General features: G+C 42.3%; 1 protein-coding gene across 6 annotated transcripts in view; it reads right to left on the bottom strand.

Annotated features, from left to right (window-relative positions):
* The window catches only part of LOC115584643 (kazrin-like), a 179,192-nt gene that overhangs the window by 22,895 nt on the left and 137,941 nt on the right, over positions 1-18,356 (bottom strand). For all 6 annotated transcript variants that reach the window (XR_003984580.1, XR_003984581.1, XM_030422197.1 and 3 more), the window contains exon 5: positions 273-464. Coding sequence is in view for 4 of the 6 variants with exons in the window: in XM_030422197.1 (XP_030278057.1) it covers positions 273-464 (192 nt within the window). In the remaining 2 variants the exon portion in view is untranslated. The remainder of the gene's footprint in view (positions 1-272; positions 465-18,356) is intronic.

The raw sequence follows: 18,356 nt of genomic DNA, 5'->3' as shown, positions 1-18,356 counted from the left end.
CCTCTAAACTATATCTTATAAAAGAATACAGATTGGATACAAATGAACAGAAATATAGATTACATCAGAAAAGTAACTTATCATTCACTCTTTGAGTACGAACAATTGCTTTGTTGAAAGAGTTTGGGACAATTTTGCCTCATTTCGACAGTTTAAAGTAAAGACAGACAAATCTTGCCTCCCATCTTTTTACACCATCGTCTATATTTTTTGATCAAACAGCTGCTAGTGAGTGAAATGACACACACAGCTTCGTGTTTGACTATCCTCACCCTGCAGGGCCTCCTTGGCTCGGTCCAGCTCCTGCTCCTTCTGGGCCAGCTGCACGCGGAGCTCGGTGGCGGAGAGCACGTCGGCAGAGCAGCCTCCCTGGGTCTCCTCCAGGTCCTTACTCAGCATGTCCTTCATCTGCCGCAGCAGGTGCACCTCCTCCTGGAGCTGGGCCACCTCCTCGCGCAGCAGGACTACAACAAACACACACACAAAAAAGAAAAGCAAGCTTTAGGAAGGTGACACTTAAAACATGACCAAATACATTCGCGGTTGTATTCTTAACAGGGAGTTGGGTGTTGAGCCAAAGTTAAAAATGTAATTCCGGCAGCGACAGAGAGGTCATATGCAAACTGCGATCCAATCCCACGGAGGTGGAACAGCTTTGAAAAGCAACACGGCTGCAGAAATGGTTATGTCTGAAATGCTAAAATCGATTTAACATCACCATAGGAGGTTACAGTTGCATTTGTAATTGAGATAACTGCAGTGCCAAATTACTGCCGGTAATAAGCGTCACAGGGGTAGGTGGGGTCCAGGAGATGAGCAAAGACAAGACATTGATATTATAATGAAATTTGTCTTTGTAGTTGCCTGTTGAATCATCTCTGGGTTGGCAGAAGTTATGAGAAAAGAAGGGGAGGGGGGGTGTATCCATCTAATATTCAGTGACTGGTGCCTTTAAAGAGTTCCTCCCTGCCGCCGTCACAAAGAAGCAAACAATGGAGTGAAAACAGCAGCGGAGAGAAGTCGACTTTTCCTCACAATTAGACTCACTGCAAATGTTTCAAAGCGCTTCCAAAAGCCTCGGCAGCAGAGAGAGGACTTCACACACGTTTAAAACAAGCCACAACAGACAAATGTCACACTTCAATTTCTCACATCAAACCTCAAAAGAGAAATATTCAATCTAAAAATACGTCTTTTTTTTTTTTTTTGCGCTCTGAATGTGCTTGTCTAGGTGGAGCATATGGAGAGTAATTTATAGAAGGATGAGTAGAGTTATTCTGCCCAATTTCATGCATCCTCGGGGCAGGGGAGGGGGGGGTGAGGGAAAACTGCTCAGCCCACATCTCGCATGGCTCCGCTATCAAGTGCCTCACATAAATCACACTTCATGCTCTCATATCCCAGCTCCAATATTACTGTCAGAAACACTGAAATCGATCGGAGATGAATGGGAGAACCGTGATGAGGGGACCAAATATGACAAAGGGACAAATCAAAGCAATAATACAGGTTGCACTGAACGAGCAGGGCGAGAGTTCCAGCAATGTTTGCCAATTCGACAAAACAGGGCATCGAGTACGCCCACATTGCCCATTTCATACTGCATGGCGTCCAAAAAAATATCAAACATTAGTTGGATCTTAAAGTCCTGTGTTCTCCATTCATAATTCTTTTTGTAAAGGTTTTGCTATTTCAGAGAGGACAGGAAATTAAGCACAACGTGTTCTCTGTTCACACGACAGTTAAGGCTTTGAATCTGTGCCCACTGGAGTGCAAAGTCTGAGCCAATCAGATTCTGCCATTTGATGAGGAATTTCATCCACTGAATCGCTGATAATAATTTTTCTATTTATGGTCTAATTGATGGGGACAGATACAGTAGATGTTTATTTGCAACACTCGTTTTTTGTGAATGAGAAAATAAATGTAGTTAAAGTGAGTACAGAGAGACACAACTAGACGTGATGTATGCATGTACAGTGAGCTATCTTCTTCATCAACACATCTTCACCTAGTCACTCTGAACAGCGATCCAAGAAGCAGATTATGTTCATTTAATTTTTTTTAAATTTGTTTTATACAATCTTCTTTTGTCCAAGAAAAACATTTAGGAGGAAGAGAAATGGAGAAAATGGGTCAAAAGCATTGTTTGTCATCTAAAGTTAGTGTTTCTGTTATCTTGTCCAGAAAACATGTAAATCTAAAAACTTAGATCTAAATCTAAAAGATCTTACAAACTCCCCATGACAAAAACACAACCGACAGTGACCTAAAACAATTCCAACATTTTGAAACAGCACCTGAAGTGAGCAGGCCGCATCTGTAGCAGGTAGTTTTGCTCTCAATTCTCCATTCTGTATACATGTTCCTGTTTTTCTGTCTGTTGCCTGAACGTGTCGGCGGTGACACACTCCTCGTTGTTGTTGTTGTTGTTGTTGTTGTTATGTTGCTAACTGAACAACATATCATCATCTGTAATCCAGTGGTCGTGCCGAGACACTAACAGCTCAGTCCCGACTCCTCTTACAGCAGGCCTGGGGTTAGGCTCCCACCTCCCCCTCCTGCACCCACGGCTATGATTGATACGTTACTCAAGGAAACCGGACGTTTCAACAAAGTATACGGAGGGCATGTGGTGTGTGCAGCCTTTTTTTTACTCTGACATGGATCACTCACCCACTCTCACCTTTCCTTCCCCCGAAACGAACACAAAGCTTTAAGACCAGTCCGCTGCTCTCACGGCGGGCACCTGCTTCCTGGGGCTTTTGAGTCGTTTAATTTGTGTTCACTGACTGACTATAAGTGGCTGAAGATAAGGGCTGCACACTAAATAAGGAAAATGAAATGTAAAAGAGGTTATTAGGAGAGGGGACGAGAGAAAAACGTCGGCGAGTGGGGTGTCATTACACAGAGGTATACTTAATGGACCCGGTAATGGAACCGCATTTTACGGAGCAACTCAAGCAGCAACGGCCTTATTGGCAAACCAAAAGAGCCGGCCCCCGTTCTGGAAACACCCGACCGCAAGGATACAGTTCATTGGTGTTTAAAAATCCTATAATAGTCACAGACTCGATTACTTATTCATTAAGTTTGTATGTATTGATTGCGCAATGGCAGCAAACCAGGGAGCCATAAATAAGGGTATGGGACACTGAAAATGTGGGGGTTTTATTTTTAATAGCCAAAACATAAATTCTGTCCACCAATTACGGTTTATGTGTCACCAGCTCCCTTATGGAATCAATGTGCTGCTTCAATAACAAGGGTCTCATATGCTTCACATTTTGCAAGTACAAATGTTTGGATTCAAAATACACAATGCGACATTTGGCTTGTCTCACTTGATTTCCAGTGTAAGCTTATCCACATTGTCAACTTCCACAGTAAGTTAAATAACCAGCACACAAATATAAAAAAAAAACACAATCTCACCACAGCAACAAAGAGACACGACTTCACTTGTTAGTGCACTTCCTGCTGCGATCACAGTGGGACATCGCAAAACTTTATATAAACACCACGTCATCAAGTAACAGACAGCCTGCATGGTGAACTGGCTGCCTAGTAACCGCCCGTTGTCTCTTCACAGTCCAACGTCAACAGAGAAAAATAGCATTCAGTTGTGATGTTCTTGGCAACTGTCATTACTTTTAAATCCCGACTAATAAAATGTTATGTTCTTCACTGGCTTTGACTCAAACTTTCATCATTATCGCCTTTAATCTATACATTTATTTTGAAATCTTTTTTTTTTATACTTGAAATGATGACTGATGTTTTATGGTTTTCATTTTAAATGTATCATGTGCAGCACTTTGAATTACCTTTTGGAGTGAAATGTGTTATATTCATAAAGTTGCTTTGCCTTCGGGAATTCCACGACTGACTACGAAATAGTTACTTATACATTACCAGACATCAGTTCAACAGAATCCTGCGCACAGCTACTGCATTTAACTTTGTGATCTACAGTGGATGTCCATCCCTTACAAACTAAAAACTAATAGAGCATCAAAACAAGGAGGGAATCCAGGCTCTACTAAGAAAGATTTATGAAATCAAAAGCCTTCATTATGGAAGCTAAATCATTAAAAAAAAGCCAACATGATTTGACCACTGGGTCTTTATTAGGGCTAACAGAGCGTGCACAGTCCAATGGTACTTACCTGTGTCGTGGTTTGAGTTTTGGTTTACTAATATCCTGTTTAATTTTGTAGTTCTCTCCTCACGTGTCATGTTTTGCTTTTCACTTCCTCCCTTTTTTTCCCCCGTTCCCGAGTTTTATTGGTTAATTAGCCCCTGTTTATTAATTAAAGCCTGTATTTTTCTTTCAGTCTTTTGTCTATTCTATTACTCCCCCAGCAGTCTTGTGTCTCCTGTGTTCCCAGCGCTTCTTTGGTTTGTACTTTATTTAGTGTTTGTATTTTGTACTCATTTAATTCTTTCAGGATTTGCCCCCATCTGCTCCTTCTGTTTTTGCTGCGTGTACTTTGTATTTTGTTATTTTGGATTTACTGGACTTTGAATTGAAGCTTTACTTTATTAGGGCTCACCTTTTGTTCTTCACCCTGATTGCCTCCTGAGTGTCTTGCGTTTGGGTCTTCGCTATTTTTTGCTACACATAACAAATCGGAGATGTCAGTGAGCACTAGACCAACGATGCGTACATAATATGACATGATAGCATGGTAGCTCAGAATGTGTTAACACCACAAAACCTATTAAAAAGTAATTATATGTAATTTTTGAACCATGCCTTTGTAAAGTTAGACTGAATATACAATGCACAGCATGTTACTTGACAGAAAAGCGACCTGTGCTCAGTAAACATCCCTGCCTTTAAACAGTGCATAATGATTTAGAGAACATGTCGCAGATAAATATACCAGCACCCAAAGATTTATGTAGACACAGATGCTTTAAGATTGAAATAAACCTGTGGAAAATATGGAGAACATGTAGATTTTATATCTGCACACTGCTGCTTCCTGATTTTTAAATGCAACCTGGAGACCGGATTATCTGTCACAGCACCGTGGTTAAATAAAAACGTTCAATGCCGGAGAAATTCCTACATTTTACCAGCGAGCCGACCCTCAACATCTCTGATAGGAAATGCTAGATTAGCTGAGTACTTATTAGTGTGTGCGTGGGGGAAACAGATATGTTATTGTCTTTCTCTGGCTTTCTGCGGGCGGGCACAGCGCTGGAGCACTCTAGATAAGACAGAAAGAGGTGTGGGGGGGGAAGGGTGGGTGGGGGGGGGGGGGGGGGAGCAGGGGAGCCACCTATTCTTCAATGTCCGCATCGTCTCGAATGGCTGGCAGGAAGCATGCGCTGTAGCTCTGCATTATAAATGACAGCGAGAGTGGGAGCTTCCTGATAAGCACTATCTCCCCCGCTCTCCCCTCCAGGACTCCAGGACGTGCGGCTCATTCCCATGGAGACTCCTCCCTGCGACGCTTGCCAACTTTGGTGTCATGGAAATTGTGAGGCTCATCACTTAGGATGAATATGATTATGCAAAGTAACACATTCACTTTGTTACTTGTTTCAGGTATTATGTTTCCCGATTCTTTACATTTTCACATTTTCTTTTTTCTATCCTTTAATTCTGATTTTGAAGTTAGACCCATCTCGCTCAATGTGCATGACACCGTGCACTTTTGCAAACAACATCAAGCCTTATTTTCTTTGGCATCAAGTCCATAAAATGACTTCTCTTATCTCAGAATGCACGTGTATGAAGATTCCTGTGTTTGTTATTGATGTTCTTGAAAAATCAAGCACCATAATACTCCATCACAAAAGCCCAGAGAGAAGCTAAAAATATGACTGATACCATATGTGCTCGCAAAATAAATGGCTAGCCTGCACATTAAACATGCACCTTGGGCATTTTTTTAAGTGCACTGAAAGAAATAATGTAACCCTGAGAGGAAAAAGAATATTAACAAGTCTCCGAGTTTGTGTTTGTGAAATCATTTCACCCCGGCAACTGCAGTCGAGAGCTGCACGTCTCCACTGATGCTGCTGTTTTTAGCTCCACTTCCACTCAACTGTCAACAAAAAAACCTTCTGGCTTTAATTACTTCTCCCAAATAGAAAAAAAAGATAAAAAAAAAAAAAGAGATGTGTGTTTGTCAGTCTGTACGACTGCGAGCACACAGAAAGTTTGACAACGCGGGGCTGTGTTTGAGTTTGCAGCGGTGTGAATCCGTTGCCATCACAACCTCAGCAGCGTGGGGATGAGAGGATGTATCAGGGTCGATGTTTGCTGCCTCTGTGCTGTTAGCTCAGCCTTCAACACCACCTGCTACCCTCTGGCTGATGGAGGCAGAACTTTTTTTCCCCTTGATGATTGCTACCACACACTAAATCTGACATACAGTAGAGTACAGTGAGAGTTAGACATAAAAAGGGTATATCCAGTATTGCAGGTTCTATTTTTGTAGGTCTTTTTGTGCTTTTCATTTTAAACTGAAGTAATTGTAATTGCGTCGTAACGGCGAGAAACCCAAATAGTCAAACGATCAGATAGTTAAACCAGATCCAAACCATTTTATCTGGAGGGACAGTTCGATCCCCTAATATTTCTGTAATCATTTCTCAATTTACAAGGAAACTGTGCGATCAAACTATGATGGCAAAGAAAGGTTACGACTGAATCAGGAAGTCAGTCTGTAACCTAAAGACTGATTTCCTGGCCACTTGGGTGCAGCATAAACAAGCCATGAACACATCACTGACTTTTAAGATAATATGGCTTATTTGTAAGCTAACAGTTGCTTATTTAAACATCTAAGAGTTACAGAAAAACATTATTATTCATTTGGAGTCGTGTCTCTGGGCACTTAATAAATTAAAGTCCAATATTCACTTTCTTTCAGCTCTGTTTAAGGTCTCTACCAACTCCTAAAGGGAAATATCTGGCTCTGTAGCTACTTAAATGTATGCCCCAGTGTGTTCACCAGCTAATTGCCATCTGCATTTGTTTGCTGTAAGATGCTGAGGAGGTAGCGTACAGTCGGTGTAAAATTGCTTTTCGTGATCCTACCCTCTCACTGAAGTTACATAGTGCAGAAACAAGTGATAGGGGGGCGGAGTGGATGAGACAGAGACACCATTCATCTATTACAGGACACAGCATCAAAATGATTTTGAATTTGCTATTCTAAGGTAAAAAATAAGTCACATGCTGTTGCATTAATTCTGCAGACAAATGTAATGCTGACATATAAAATAAGAATGGTCCGTAGTATTGCAGCATTCACAAAAAGATCACAGACAAGTGAATGTACAAAACTGGGTTTTCAAGACACATTAGCAGCTTTGCTCGTGAAAGCATTAGCTTGGTGCTTTTATTTTCTGTTTATAATACTCAGAAATACAGCAAATTGTGGACCGGGAGCTCCTTTAAATAGTACAGGCTTAATGTATTTCGTATTTGTATCTGACTGAAGTCTTATGCAACTATGAAGGACCACAGGGATTAAAGTGAGGCTAATGACGACTGATCTGTGTCTCGGACTGGATCAGCGAGGAAATATGTGCATTCATTGACCCTCGCTCCCTCTCTGCCTCCATTCCAATCCGATTCCCTAAACAGGCCCGCCTCTGGTTATTATGATTCATCGAAACAGTAAATAAAATCTCCCTCCTCGGCCACTGATGTAAATGGCTGCTTAAATGTGTGCATTTGCATAATAGCGGCACTGCATCAGCCGACGTGCAGTTGGTACCAGTGAATTATGAATCTGATCAGTGTCATTTCCTATTTGTATGATTTAAGCAAAACGGCTGAAACTGTCCCCCTAAATAATCCTGCAGCCTTTTGTGGGACAGCTTTGGTATGGTGGAGACCAGTCGTAAAAATTGTTCCAAAATATCAGCACTTTCTCAAGGGACGCAGAATCTGTCATCTTCTCTCCTGGATTTAATGGTGCAAAAAACAGATTAAATATTTGAGGAGAATGCGAAATGGCTTCCACCGTGAACACTTTTTAGATTTTATCATTTGTCTCACAATCTGCTGGTTTCCTGGATTCCACGTACAGTATTCAGCCATGTAATCAGGAGACCTCACACATTATGTCTCTATGGGTCAACTCTCTTCGTGTCCCAAACAAACTCTCTTGTCTTGTCCTGTTCTTCCCTCTCTCCGGTTCTACCTCTCCAGTGTCCACAAAAAAACAGCAGGAGTCACAAACCAAAGTTGCAAAAAGGTCCAGCAATCTGTCAGATACTCCAGTGGCCACGAGGCAGCTGAAATTGGACTTGGCTGGAACGGGATTGGAGGTCGAAAATTGATAGGGAATGACAGTAAGTGTCTAGAGGGGGGAAATTTTTAGATTGGTTCTCCCTCTTCAGAGTGAGTGGGAGGGAAAGGACGAGGTGGGGTTCAATTTTGCCTGTTACCGGAGACAAAATCAATTAACGGGGCTATTGTTCCCAACGAAATTCTCATTTGGTCAGCTGGCAGAGTGAGGACATTACAGCACAGGCCAGCAGTCTGCAGCCGACGATGGCTGCAGTTGCGACAGGCAGTTCTACTCCACCATACATACTATATAATGGCTGCATAGTCTGTTTAACGATGTATAAATACTGAGGCGAGCACACAAGATTATCTTAATCTTGATAAGGCATTTCTTTCACATGATAACTTTGTGATTTATACACATCATGTGGACATGGCGCTTTCGATTCATGCAATATAATATCCCGTCTGACAAAATCAACACATCATGAGGCGACACATAATTGATTCCCTCCAAACGTACATCTTCATGCAGTGACAATGCCGTAAAGAGGTGCAGCCCCAGCTAAGCTCCAGCAGCATTTTTCTCAGTCTGTGTTCAGTAAAAACTCATCCTCAGGCTGAATGCAGAGCGCATTGTACGACAGGACAAAGGCACAAACCAAATCAGGAATGTGTTAAATAAAAAAAAAAGGGTCTGAAAAAGCAGTCGGGTCAAGAATGCGGGCAGCAAGTGCTTTCATGAGGCAACAGCCCACATCCTCTTATTTGTTTTGGACTTGGCAACTCAGCGGTGGCCCTGCTCGAATAATTACATTCAAGCAGATTCTCTCTGAAAAAAACCCATTCAGAGATGACACACTTGGTTAAAGGTTAACCTTTCATAGCACTCATTTGAATAAACTTCAAATAAGGAAATTATTGATTTTGGAATGCTCTTGTGATGCCAATTTTACAGCAGATTTTTTTAAAAAAGTATTCTTCTGTAACTATATAATGAGCCTAATGCAAAATCAGACGCTCATAGGGGCAGCAGTGAAGCTCATCAGAGACGTTTGCCCCGGGCCCTTAGAGAGTCTGTGAATGCCACTGCCTCTCAATGATGATCGACACAGCGGGACCCCCGTGATTAACAGAAATATCGACGTGGCCATTTATACAAAATGCATGCCCCACCTTTTTAAAAGGAAACGGGAATTCTTCTTCTCTTCAGGATATCAGAAATTAGCATAAGTATTTTTTTTTCCTTCTCCATTCCTCTGTGCATCTCTCACTCAGTGGGGAGGATGAGATGCAACGGTGCAGTGGAATACATGCTGTACGGTGCCAGAGACTATGATTATGATAACTAAAAGGAGGAAAAAAAGGAAGTGCACATTTTTCATAAATTGGGAGAAATACAGGAGAATTGTGACCACGGGAGGAAACCAGGAGAGGACAGACGCTGATAATTCATCTGAATGTGCTGTCTCTGTAAGAGAGTATTCTGTTTCAATGTTTGTCTTCGAAACGTCTCAAGTCTCCTCAGGTCCACTCATTATTTTGACTCTTTACGCTTTCTGTTGCCTCAACAGTCTTCGTGATAGAGTGAAGAGCATGAGCACTTTACCAGCTCGACTGATATAAAATCTATGAGTATGAGCAGTGTTATTCCTATATGCAACAGAGCCCTCGGGCTAATGGAGCCCCTCCGTCATGGTTCTATTTCCTTGTAGTGATTATATCCCAGGAAGCACATGAATTTCATGGATTTTATCCACAATATGCAGTGTTGTAAAACTGACATATGGATATTGAAGCTTCTATGCCCTCAGCGTCGCTCTGGATGCCTTCACAGAAATGTGGTAAGTTGCAGGAGCATTGACTTTTAATATGAAGCATTATTCTGTTTTAAAGAAATTTTAATCCAACACACAAATAGTTGGATAGGTAGTGCACACTCCTACACACATAACTGAATGCATGATGGGATACTGATTAATGCTTGCCCTTTACAGGCTTGCCTACAAACAGCAGCCATTATCTGACCTTTCCTTCCTGAGGGAATCAGTGTACTCGGGAAAAAAAACTGTATTGCAAACAATGATCTGCCCTCCGAAAGGACCACGCAAGTGAATTAAGGTCATTTGTGACAAACATGTACAGTTTCCAAACCAAACTTACTGTTTTGCTAATGATGCTGTTTCAAAAATTCAACTGCATTTCTTTTTTTTTTTTTTGTGTTACCGATATCCATTCCTTGTAGCTGTAGTCTAAAAATCTATTAGCACACTCATATAAGCAGCTTGACTTTTGTAATCCATCACAGTGAACATCAAGTCCGCTTTAATTTTTGTCAAAGTTGCTTAAGGCGAAGCGGAGCGAGTTAATACAGTGCTGACATTTTCAAATCAATCTGCGCTTGAACTGCAGTCCACACAACTGTAACACCGGCAAAGGGAAACGTAGACTTTATGCTTTGACGAATTACACAACCCAAGCGAATCTCAAGGATCTGCTGATTGATTTTCATACTGTGAGGAAATTAATGAAAACCAGAGGCGCCTGAATTGGTGCATACACACTGATATGGTTGCAAGTAGCAACCTGTGATTTAAACAATTTATTACTATTCCAGCGTTAAACAAACAGAGGGAGTGATCGCCACAGGTACAAATAAGGTGTTACGCAGCTGCCATAAGGGCAGCAAAGGTGAATGGCGCTGCTTTCAGGTGCAAATCTTCACAACAGAGAAAGCGCATCTAAATGTTTCCGCATCAGATCCCACACACCCTATTCAGGCCAGGTTGAAAAAAAAAATACATTCATAGAGCCTTTCATCTTTCAATGAGATGCTGGAGTCATTAATAAAAGTCAGAGTGTGCATCTTTCTCTCTGTCTCACACACACACACACACACACACACACACACACACGCACACACACACACACACACACACACACACACACACACACTCATCTTTATGGACCATTGATAGCAAATTCATCAGCGGCTCATGACGGCAGCAACGCCTAAGCTCTGACTGATGAAGGCAGCCTGCAGTGTCTGCTCGGTCTGGGAGTGCTTTCGCTCTGGATTAGCTAGTCAATTCTCATGAGCAGAACAATCTCCCCGCATCGCCTGAGGAGATGACAGGGTCACGCCTGATGAAAACGAGAAAAAAAAAGGAAAAAAAGAACACACCTTGCCTCGGGGCCACTCCATCATAGAAATCAGGCTCTAATACTCTGTATTAACGGAGACAGTGATGAAGAGGGATTGGTATTCAGGATAACACATACACGGATGGATTGCTATTTATTGATGAGCCCACCAGAGTGAAGGCAAGCCTCAAGTCCCCGTGGTCTTTAGCCTCATATAATCTCAAGATGGCTCTGAAGTTGGAGGGATCGTAAAAAAGGAGACTATGAACATGTCACTAAAGATTAAAGCAGGCTAATGAACATACGGGATCATTTAGTCCGTAAAATGTCGGAAAATGATCCTAATAATTCCCATGACTGAAAGGTGATAACTGGTAATGGTGGTAACTCCACAATATGAAATAAAAGATCATATAAAGCAGAGAAAATCTGCTTTATTTGAAAATCTCGGAGCAGCTATCAATCAAGTTATCGTTTGAACCTAATGATGTTTCATCTCGCGTGACTTTCACTCTACATCCTGAATTCCACAGAATTCAAGGATGTCACGGTTAATTCACATCAGCAGCATTTAAATGGCGATGTCACTCATTGCATGACTCCCTTGCCTCTAGTCAGTCGGTGTCGATCAAGTCGCTCCGTGCTTCAACATCACAGAATTTGACATCCACATGCTGGCAAGCCTATTTCATGCTTCAGGTCCTTGGAGTAATGGGGGCTGAACTTGTGCGACAGTGGGGCTGGAACAGAGCTCGACAGCGAGCAAAAAAACTGATCAAAGAGAAAGATAGGCAGTAATCTCAGCCGCATTCCACCACAATCTGCGCCTGATGGCTTAAAAACCCTCTCGTGTGTCTGCGGATGGTATCAGTTGCACTCGCCAGAACTTGCATTGCTGCTCTCGGGAAGTCACAAACATACAAATAAACCTCACTTATATGCATTTACTATAACTGAAAAGAAAGGCACAGATTTGCATTTTTCACTTCAAAACGTTTTTTCGTTTATTTTTTTTTGTGGTGGACTGAGCACGAGAGATTTACAGCCCTCTTCAGTTTTGGCGGAGTTACATAAGAAGCCCTCACTCTCATTTTCACAGTCTGCACTTGAGCCGAATCGACAGTAATCCATCAAAACAATCTGTTTGCTTTAAAGTCCGTCTCCCGTCTATGACGCGAAAAGCCGCAAACAGTGAGATTACTGTCGCTCGTGGGCTGCAGATGCACAGATACTCGGGACAGCTTTTTTCCCTTTCCTTCGTCATGCGGATTAGCAGCAGAGTTTCCACGAAACTGGAAGAGGTGCTGCTCGGGTCATGAGGGATGGACGGATTGGATGAGAGATAAGATGGACGGTGGATACATGGATGGATGGATGGAGCCATTAAAAATAAGACTGGGGGAGTGAGAGACTGCAAATGAGCCAAGATGGCAGCCCATCTATGAGGGTGACAGTGAAGGTGCAGGCTGGTAACTATCCCCCTTCGTGATGTTCTTATTAGCTCCGTGCTATAAATCATTCTCCGGCATGTTGCACTAGTAGGCATTCAGGTAGCAAATAATCCTGTGAAAACACACACAGAGCCAATTCTAGGATATTATGTTGGTAGGAATATGCAGTATTTGCTATTTTGCAAGGGTAACTACTTACGTTTGCATTGCAGTCTGAGTCGGTGCATTAACGAACCTCCAGATAGAAGCTGCCATTTTATTCTGGACAGCTTGCTCCAAAACATGATGAGACTGTTAATTGGCTGCGTCAGGCCAGGCAATAATTGCTGCCATGGTTGTGCTTGATGAGCTGTGCTGGTATTATAATGTGAATAGGAACATGTCATTCATTCAGTCATGATATGAAACAGCATCTCCTGGATGTGAATACACATGCCATCGACACTGGGCTCGTTTTGTAACATCTCTTTTTTTTTTTTACCACTCGCTTTTCCACCCAGCTTCCATGATATTTGTTAAAAGTTGTTAACATCGCGCTATTATGTTTACCTCAGTTTGCTGTAACCATACTGCAAACAAATCAACAGTTATTTTCCGGGAATGATCTTGTTGTGCATGAGTGGGAGTCAAGTAGATAACACAGCAACAATTTCCAACGCAACAGATTGGCAGCAGAAATTTCTGCGACAACAAATTCAGATTCGGCTGATTTCGTCTCATCGGGCGGGTGAACCGATTATCCGAGACATGTAGCTGAAGGTGCTCTGGTGTGTGTCCGTGCTTGTATTACAGCAGGTGTATGCATGTGTGGGTCTGTGTGCATGTAAAGTTGAGAAATGACCTTTGGTGCCGAGGGCTAACAGTGCTGTTATTTATAGTCTGGGCTAAACAGGAGGGCAGACACAGTGTCACCATGGATATTTCATCAAACTGTGGATGAGTCCACACACACACACACACACACACACACAACGTCAGCATACCTGTGTGAGGTGGCTCCTTCCACTGTGACAAAACCCTTAAATCACATATCAACTATCATGCATCTGTTGCCAAAAATAAATATTACCACCTAGAAAAGTCTAGACAAGATGACAATGATGATTTGGCAGACAAATTAGAGTGTGAAGGTGCCAAAACAATCCCGGTCACCTCCTGAGATACTTGATAAGATCCTGGGATGGAAATATTTAGGAAATGGTCGCGGAGTTACATTTGTTTTCGCGGCTGTTAAAATGAGGAGGGCGCCCGCTGACAGCTAAATAAATAAAGCTGCGAGACTGAGCAGAGTTGCCGTTTCATGGGCCTGCACAGAGCAAATTCTGTCGCCCGTCCATTTATAATTGATGAGCAGAAGGGGAATGGACAGTGTCTGAAAATTGGGATGAATTTGATTTGTGATAGCGGCAGAGTGAGCAGCCAAATTAATCTTCTCCTTTTCGGGTAAATGTGATTAGGCACAGAGGTTTTCAAACACAAAGAGAGATGGATGGAACCTAACAAAGGCTCCAATCAGTCCATCCTCAGTGAAATGCAAAATTACTTCATGCTCTCAGAAAGAAGTGACATGGCTCATGATTATGGCAGTTGCTTTAAAATCAGCCCTAACTTGATTCTGACAGGCAGCTGATTGTCTTAAAATCCGTTCTAAATTGTCTTCTGTGTCCGCCGCGATGGCGAACAAAGTGGCTAGCACCTGAGGGAGAGACACTTGCTGCATTCACCTGCAGCACCGGCAGTGAAAGGAGGAAATTACACAGTGAGGACCAAACTCAGCTGCTCTTGCAATTATGCTGTCAAACGCTGAGAGAACACGTGTTAACGCGTTGACTGACATGCATGCACAGATGGACATGTGGGTGCCTTCAGAGGGGTTTAAATGCAGGTACAAGCACAATAGCCCTGGCCTGGTTGTGAGTGAGTGCCGGGTCAGTCGGACACTAACAGGCTGTCCAGTAGAAAACCAACAGCAGCCTCTGATTTACAGGCCGGTTCATACGGTGTTAAGCCACAGGGTTAAGCCTCCTCTGACATCATGTCACTCATCAGAAAACCCTGCTTTCTTTCTGAGTGACAGGCATGAGACATAAAGGAGCAACAAAATCTGAAATGATTTGGGGTGTCGTTGCTTGACTGACAGGCCCGACAGCTGAGAATTTCTTGAGGTCTGAAGTGAATTTAGCACAGAAAAAGCTGATAATTTCTCAGAGATTCTGCTTGGAAATTATACAGCGGATATGATTATACATAATCTGCCGCTATCCTTACACGCAGTAATGGCTACATGACTAATTTTGTTCAATTTCAGTTTACAAAGACAGACTGTACATTGCCTAAGTGGTATAATCACAGAGGCTGTCGCAGAAATGTGAGACGGAAAGGTGAGTAACTGAGCACAATCGCAAATACATAACCACACCTGGGATAGTAAGGGTTAGGCAAATACAGCCATCTATAGCCTCCAGGTGTTTGTTTTGCTTTGAAAGCACTAATTGTGTCACAACCACACCTCAGGTTTAAGCTTGGAGGATTTAAGTGACGCTCATGAACAACATACAACTCAGTTTGACCAGTTTTTACATCACATATATGAATTTTTTGCACACATGGAATTTCAGGCAGAAAACAGGGTTTCTCTGTCTTGCCGTGTGAACTTTTACCTCTGTGTTTGGCCAGTTTTCAGGATAAGGTTGAAGGGCAGGTGAGATACCAGCATGCAGATAAAAAATGCAGGTATGCTGGCAAAACAGCAGAGAAGAAAACCTATAGCTGTTCTCACAAATCGCACCGTTTTTTCGGCCGTTGTAATTTAATGCTTTGCACTTAAGATCTGGGAAGTCTGAAACCAGCCTGGCTGACGCAGCAAGAACTCCTGTGTGAATCTAAAATGTGCTGCATTCAGGCTAAAAACTGCAGCCAGCCACCCCAGACCACAGTGTTGACAATAGAAACAGAGCACAGTGACCATGAAAACGCTGTTGTTTGTGATCCAGTCACTGAAATATAGTAAAATTCATTCACAACCTACACAGATAAAATTCTGTGTACGGTTCCTGGAACAGCTTAGAAAAAGTGAGAAGTTTTGGATCCCCACACTTAATGGTAGAGTCCCTGCCCCCATGTTCAGACAATAACAACTACTCTGAGGTCAGTGCAGGTTAAAGTCTCCTAACGGTTCACCAACACGTGAACATGTCGCTCCGCAAGAAAAAGAAGAAGATATGCAGTATCCTTGGTCCAGAAAGACCCTGAGCTACTCCTTCTACCACCTTCTCCTTTTTCACTGCAAGACCTTTACGTGTGCAGGATGGAAACTCACATCACACTGCTGTCCAACAAGGCACAGAGTGGCAGCTGCACTTGTCATTTCCACTCACTCACCAGACTTTCCTTGCTCCCCGTCTGACTTCATCCCCTCCTCCGAGGGGAGTTTTCCAAAGGATTCCAGGATCTGTCAGGTGTGATCCAGAGACTTTCAGGACTGGCACAAAGACAAAATCCAAAAATCCTTCTGTCTCAAGCGCTCCTCACTCAACCCAGGGACATTTTGTGTAGTCTCCCCACTAGAATCAGGCTCATTTGACACCAGGAAATACATCCACGAGCCGCCACTACGAGTGTACCTGTTCAAAGCAACTCCCACGGGTTCAGTGATACAGTATATTCAGCCCCTCCCCCCTTCAACTCAAATGGTTTACTAGGTAAGGAGAAGGAGGAGCTTGGAGGAGCTGTCACTAGGATTTTCCCACATTATTCAAACACACACACGCACACGTAAAGACGAAAGGAGGAGCCCAGCGTAGGTGTGGGCTTACAGGCAGGTGAGCGTCGATGTGTGTGTAGTCTAACACCAGCAGGCAATGCAGCAACAGGTCTGCCAGCTGTTGACTTGCCTGAGGGGCTCAGTAACTTAACACTAAACACAGTGATAGCATTCAAATGACCACCGCAGAGAGAAACACTTGCAAAAAGGAAGGTTTTTTGTTCTTGTCTGATTTCATGATCTGTCAGTCAAAAAATGTATTTTTGTTTTCTTTCAAGGCTATCAGCCCACATTTTTTTGAGTGTGCTGAACAAACTAGGGAGATATGGGAGTCACACAGACAAAAGTCAGCACAGGCATCGCAATAGAGGTTGGATTTAGAGGATGTTGTCGTCATTTAGTGGATTAGAGTACAGCTCCCGTTTAAATTACAATAAACGGGCCATGTTTACATTTCACTGTAAAAGCTATCTTTTCAAAGCCCTCCACATTTCAGCGTAATTACATCTTCTTAATCTCTTTGGGTTGGCATGGAGAGTAAACAGACTTTCACTATTAGTGCAGACGGAGGTGCATTATTCACCCACCCTTGCAGTAACATGTAGTTAGACGCAGGTGAGTGAACGATTGATGACTGCGAGTACTCAGATGGACGAAACCTCGATTTTCAACAAAGGTGATAAGCCCGTGCATTAATGAAGCTCTGCTCATCTGACTGCAAGGAAGGAAGATCTTAAAATGAGCAGAATGATGAGTCAGACTTTAAGTGAAATCCCTACAGCTCAAGTGCACGCACAGAATCAGTCCCACAAATGCAAAACAGCAGACTGATTGAATGGTATGTTGGAGTTACCAGTTCTAGGGAAGCTAGTTTGCAAGCGCAGCTTGTAAAACTACATGTAATTCAGCCTGGCAGTAGTTTGAACAAACTACATTTCTACCCCTGGAGAAATGCAGTTTGTAAAACTACTGCTGAAAAAAGAAGCTTTAACAACTACTTGTACTCATTATACTCATTTAACTCAGCATTAAATAAATCAACATAGGGTGTATATGTTAAAATATAAAATATAATAAGCCTACAAAAAATTCACATGCCAGCAGAAATATGCCTCTCAACTCAAGTTTTTTTTTTAAAAGAACAAAAGCTGACATTTCTGGTCAACAACACAGGAACTTCAGAGGCACTAACACTTAGGCACTAGAACTAGATGCCAGAGCAGAATCGCTTGTTGACACGACAGGTTGTCCATGACGTGCTTGTGCCATATGAGCTCTGCCTTCCTTGGTACAAAGACCCACCCACTCTGTGAAGCATTTGAGTGCTGCCAGGGCAAGCCAATCAGAGGCAGCAATGGCTTAGCATGTCATGACATGTTTCATGCCTTTTTTCAAAGAAAAATAAAATAAAATATATATTATGTAGGTCTTTTTTTAATTAAAAAATATTTCATGTTATTGGACAAAATTGTAGTTTGTAAATTGAGTAGTTAAACTACAAACAATGACCCAAAAAGTAGTTGAAATACTTAATGCAGCACAAAATATAAATGTAGTTCAACTACCAGCAAGGTACAGCAAATTGTAGTTAAGTTATGTAGTTCAACTACACATAGTTTAAGTCACCCCAACACTGGAAGTTACCAGTATGAAGTATCAAGTATAAAGCAGCGCTCTCTGCGGTGCCTTTGTGCGTCGAGCTATTATCATTGAGCCTTTATAGTAAATAATTAAT

Source organism: Sparus aurata, chromosome 7 (assembly GCF_900880675.1).
Source record: "Sparus aurata chromosome 7, fSpaAur1.1, whole genome shotgun sequence".
NCBI classification, from domain to species: Eukaryota; Metazoa; Chordata; class Actinopteri; order Spariformes; family Sparidae; genus Sparus; species Sparus aurata.
This window is presented reverse-complemented; position numbering and strand designations above follow the sequence as displayed.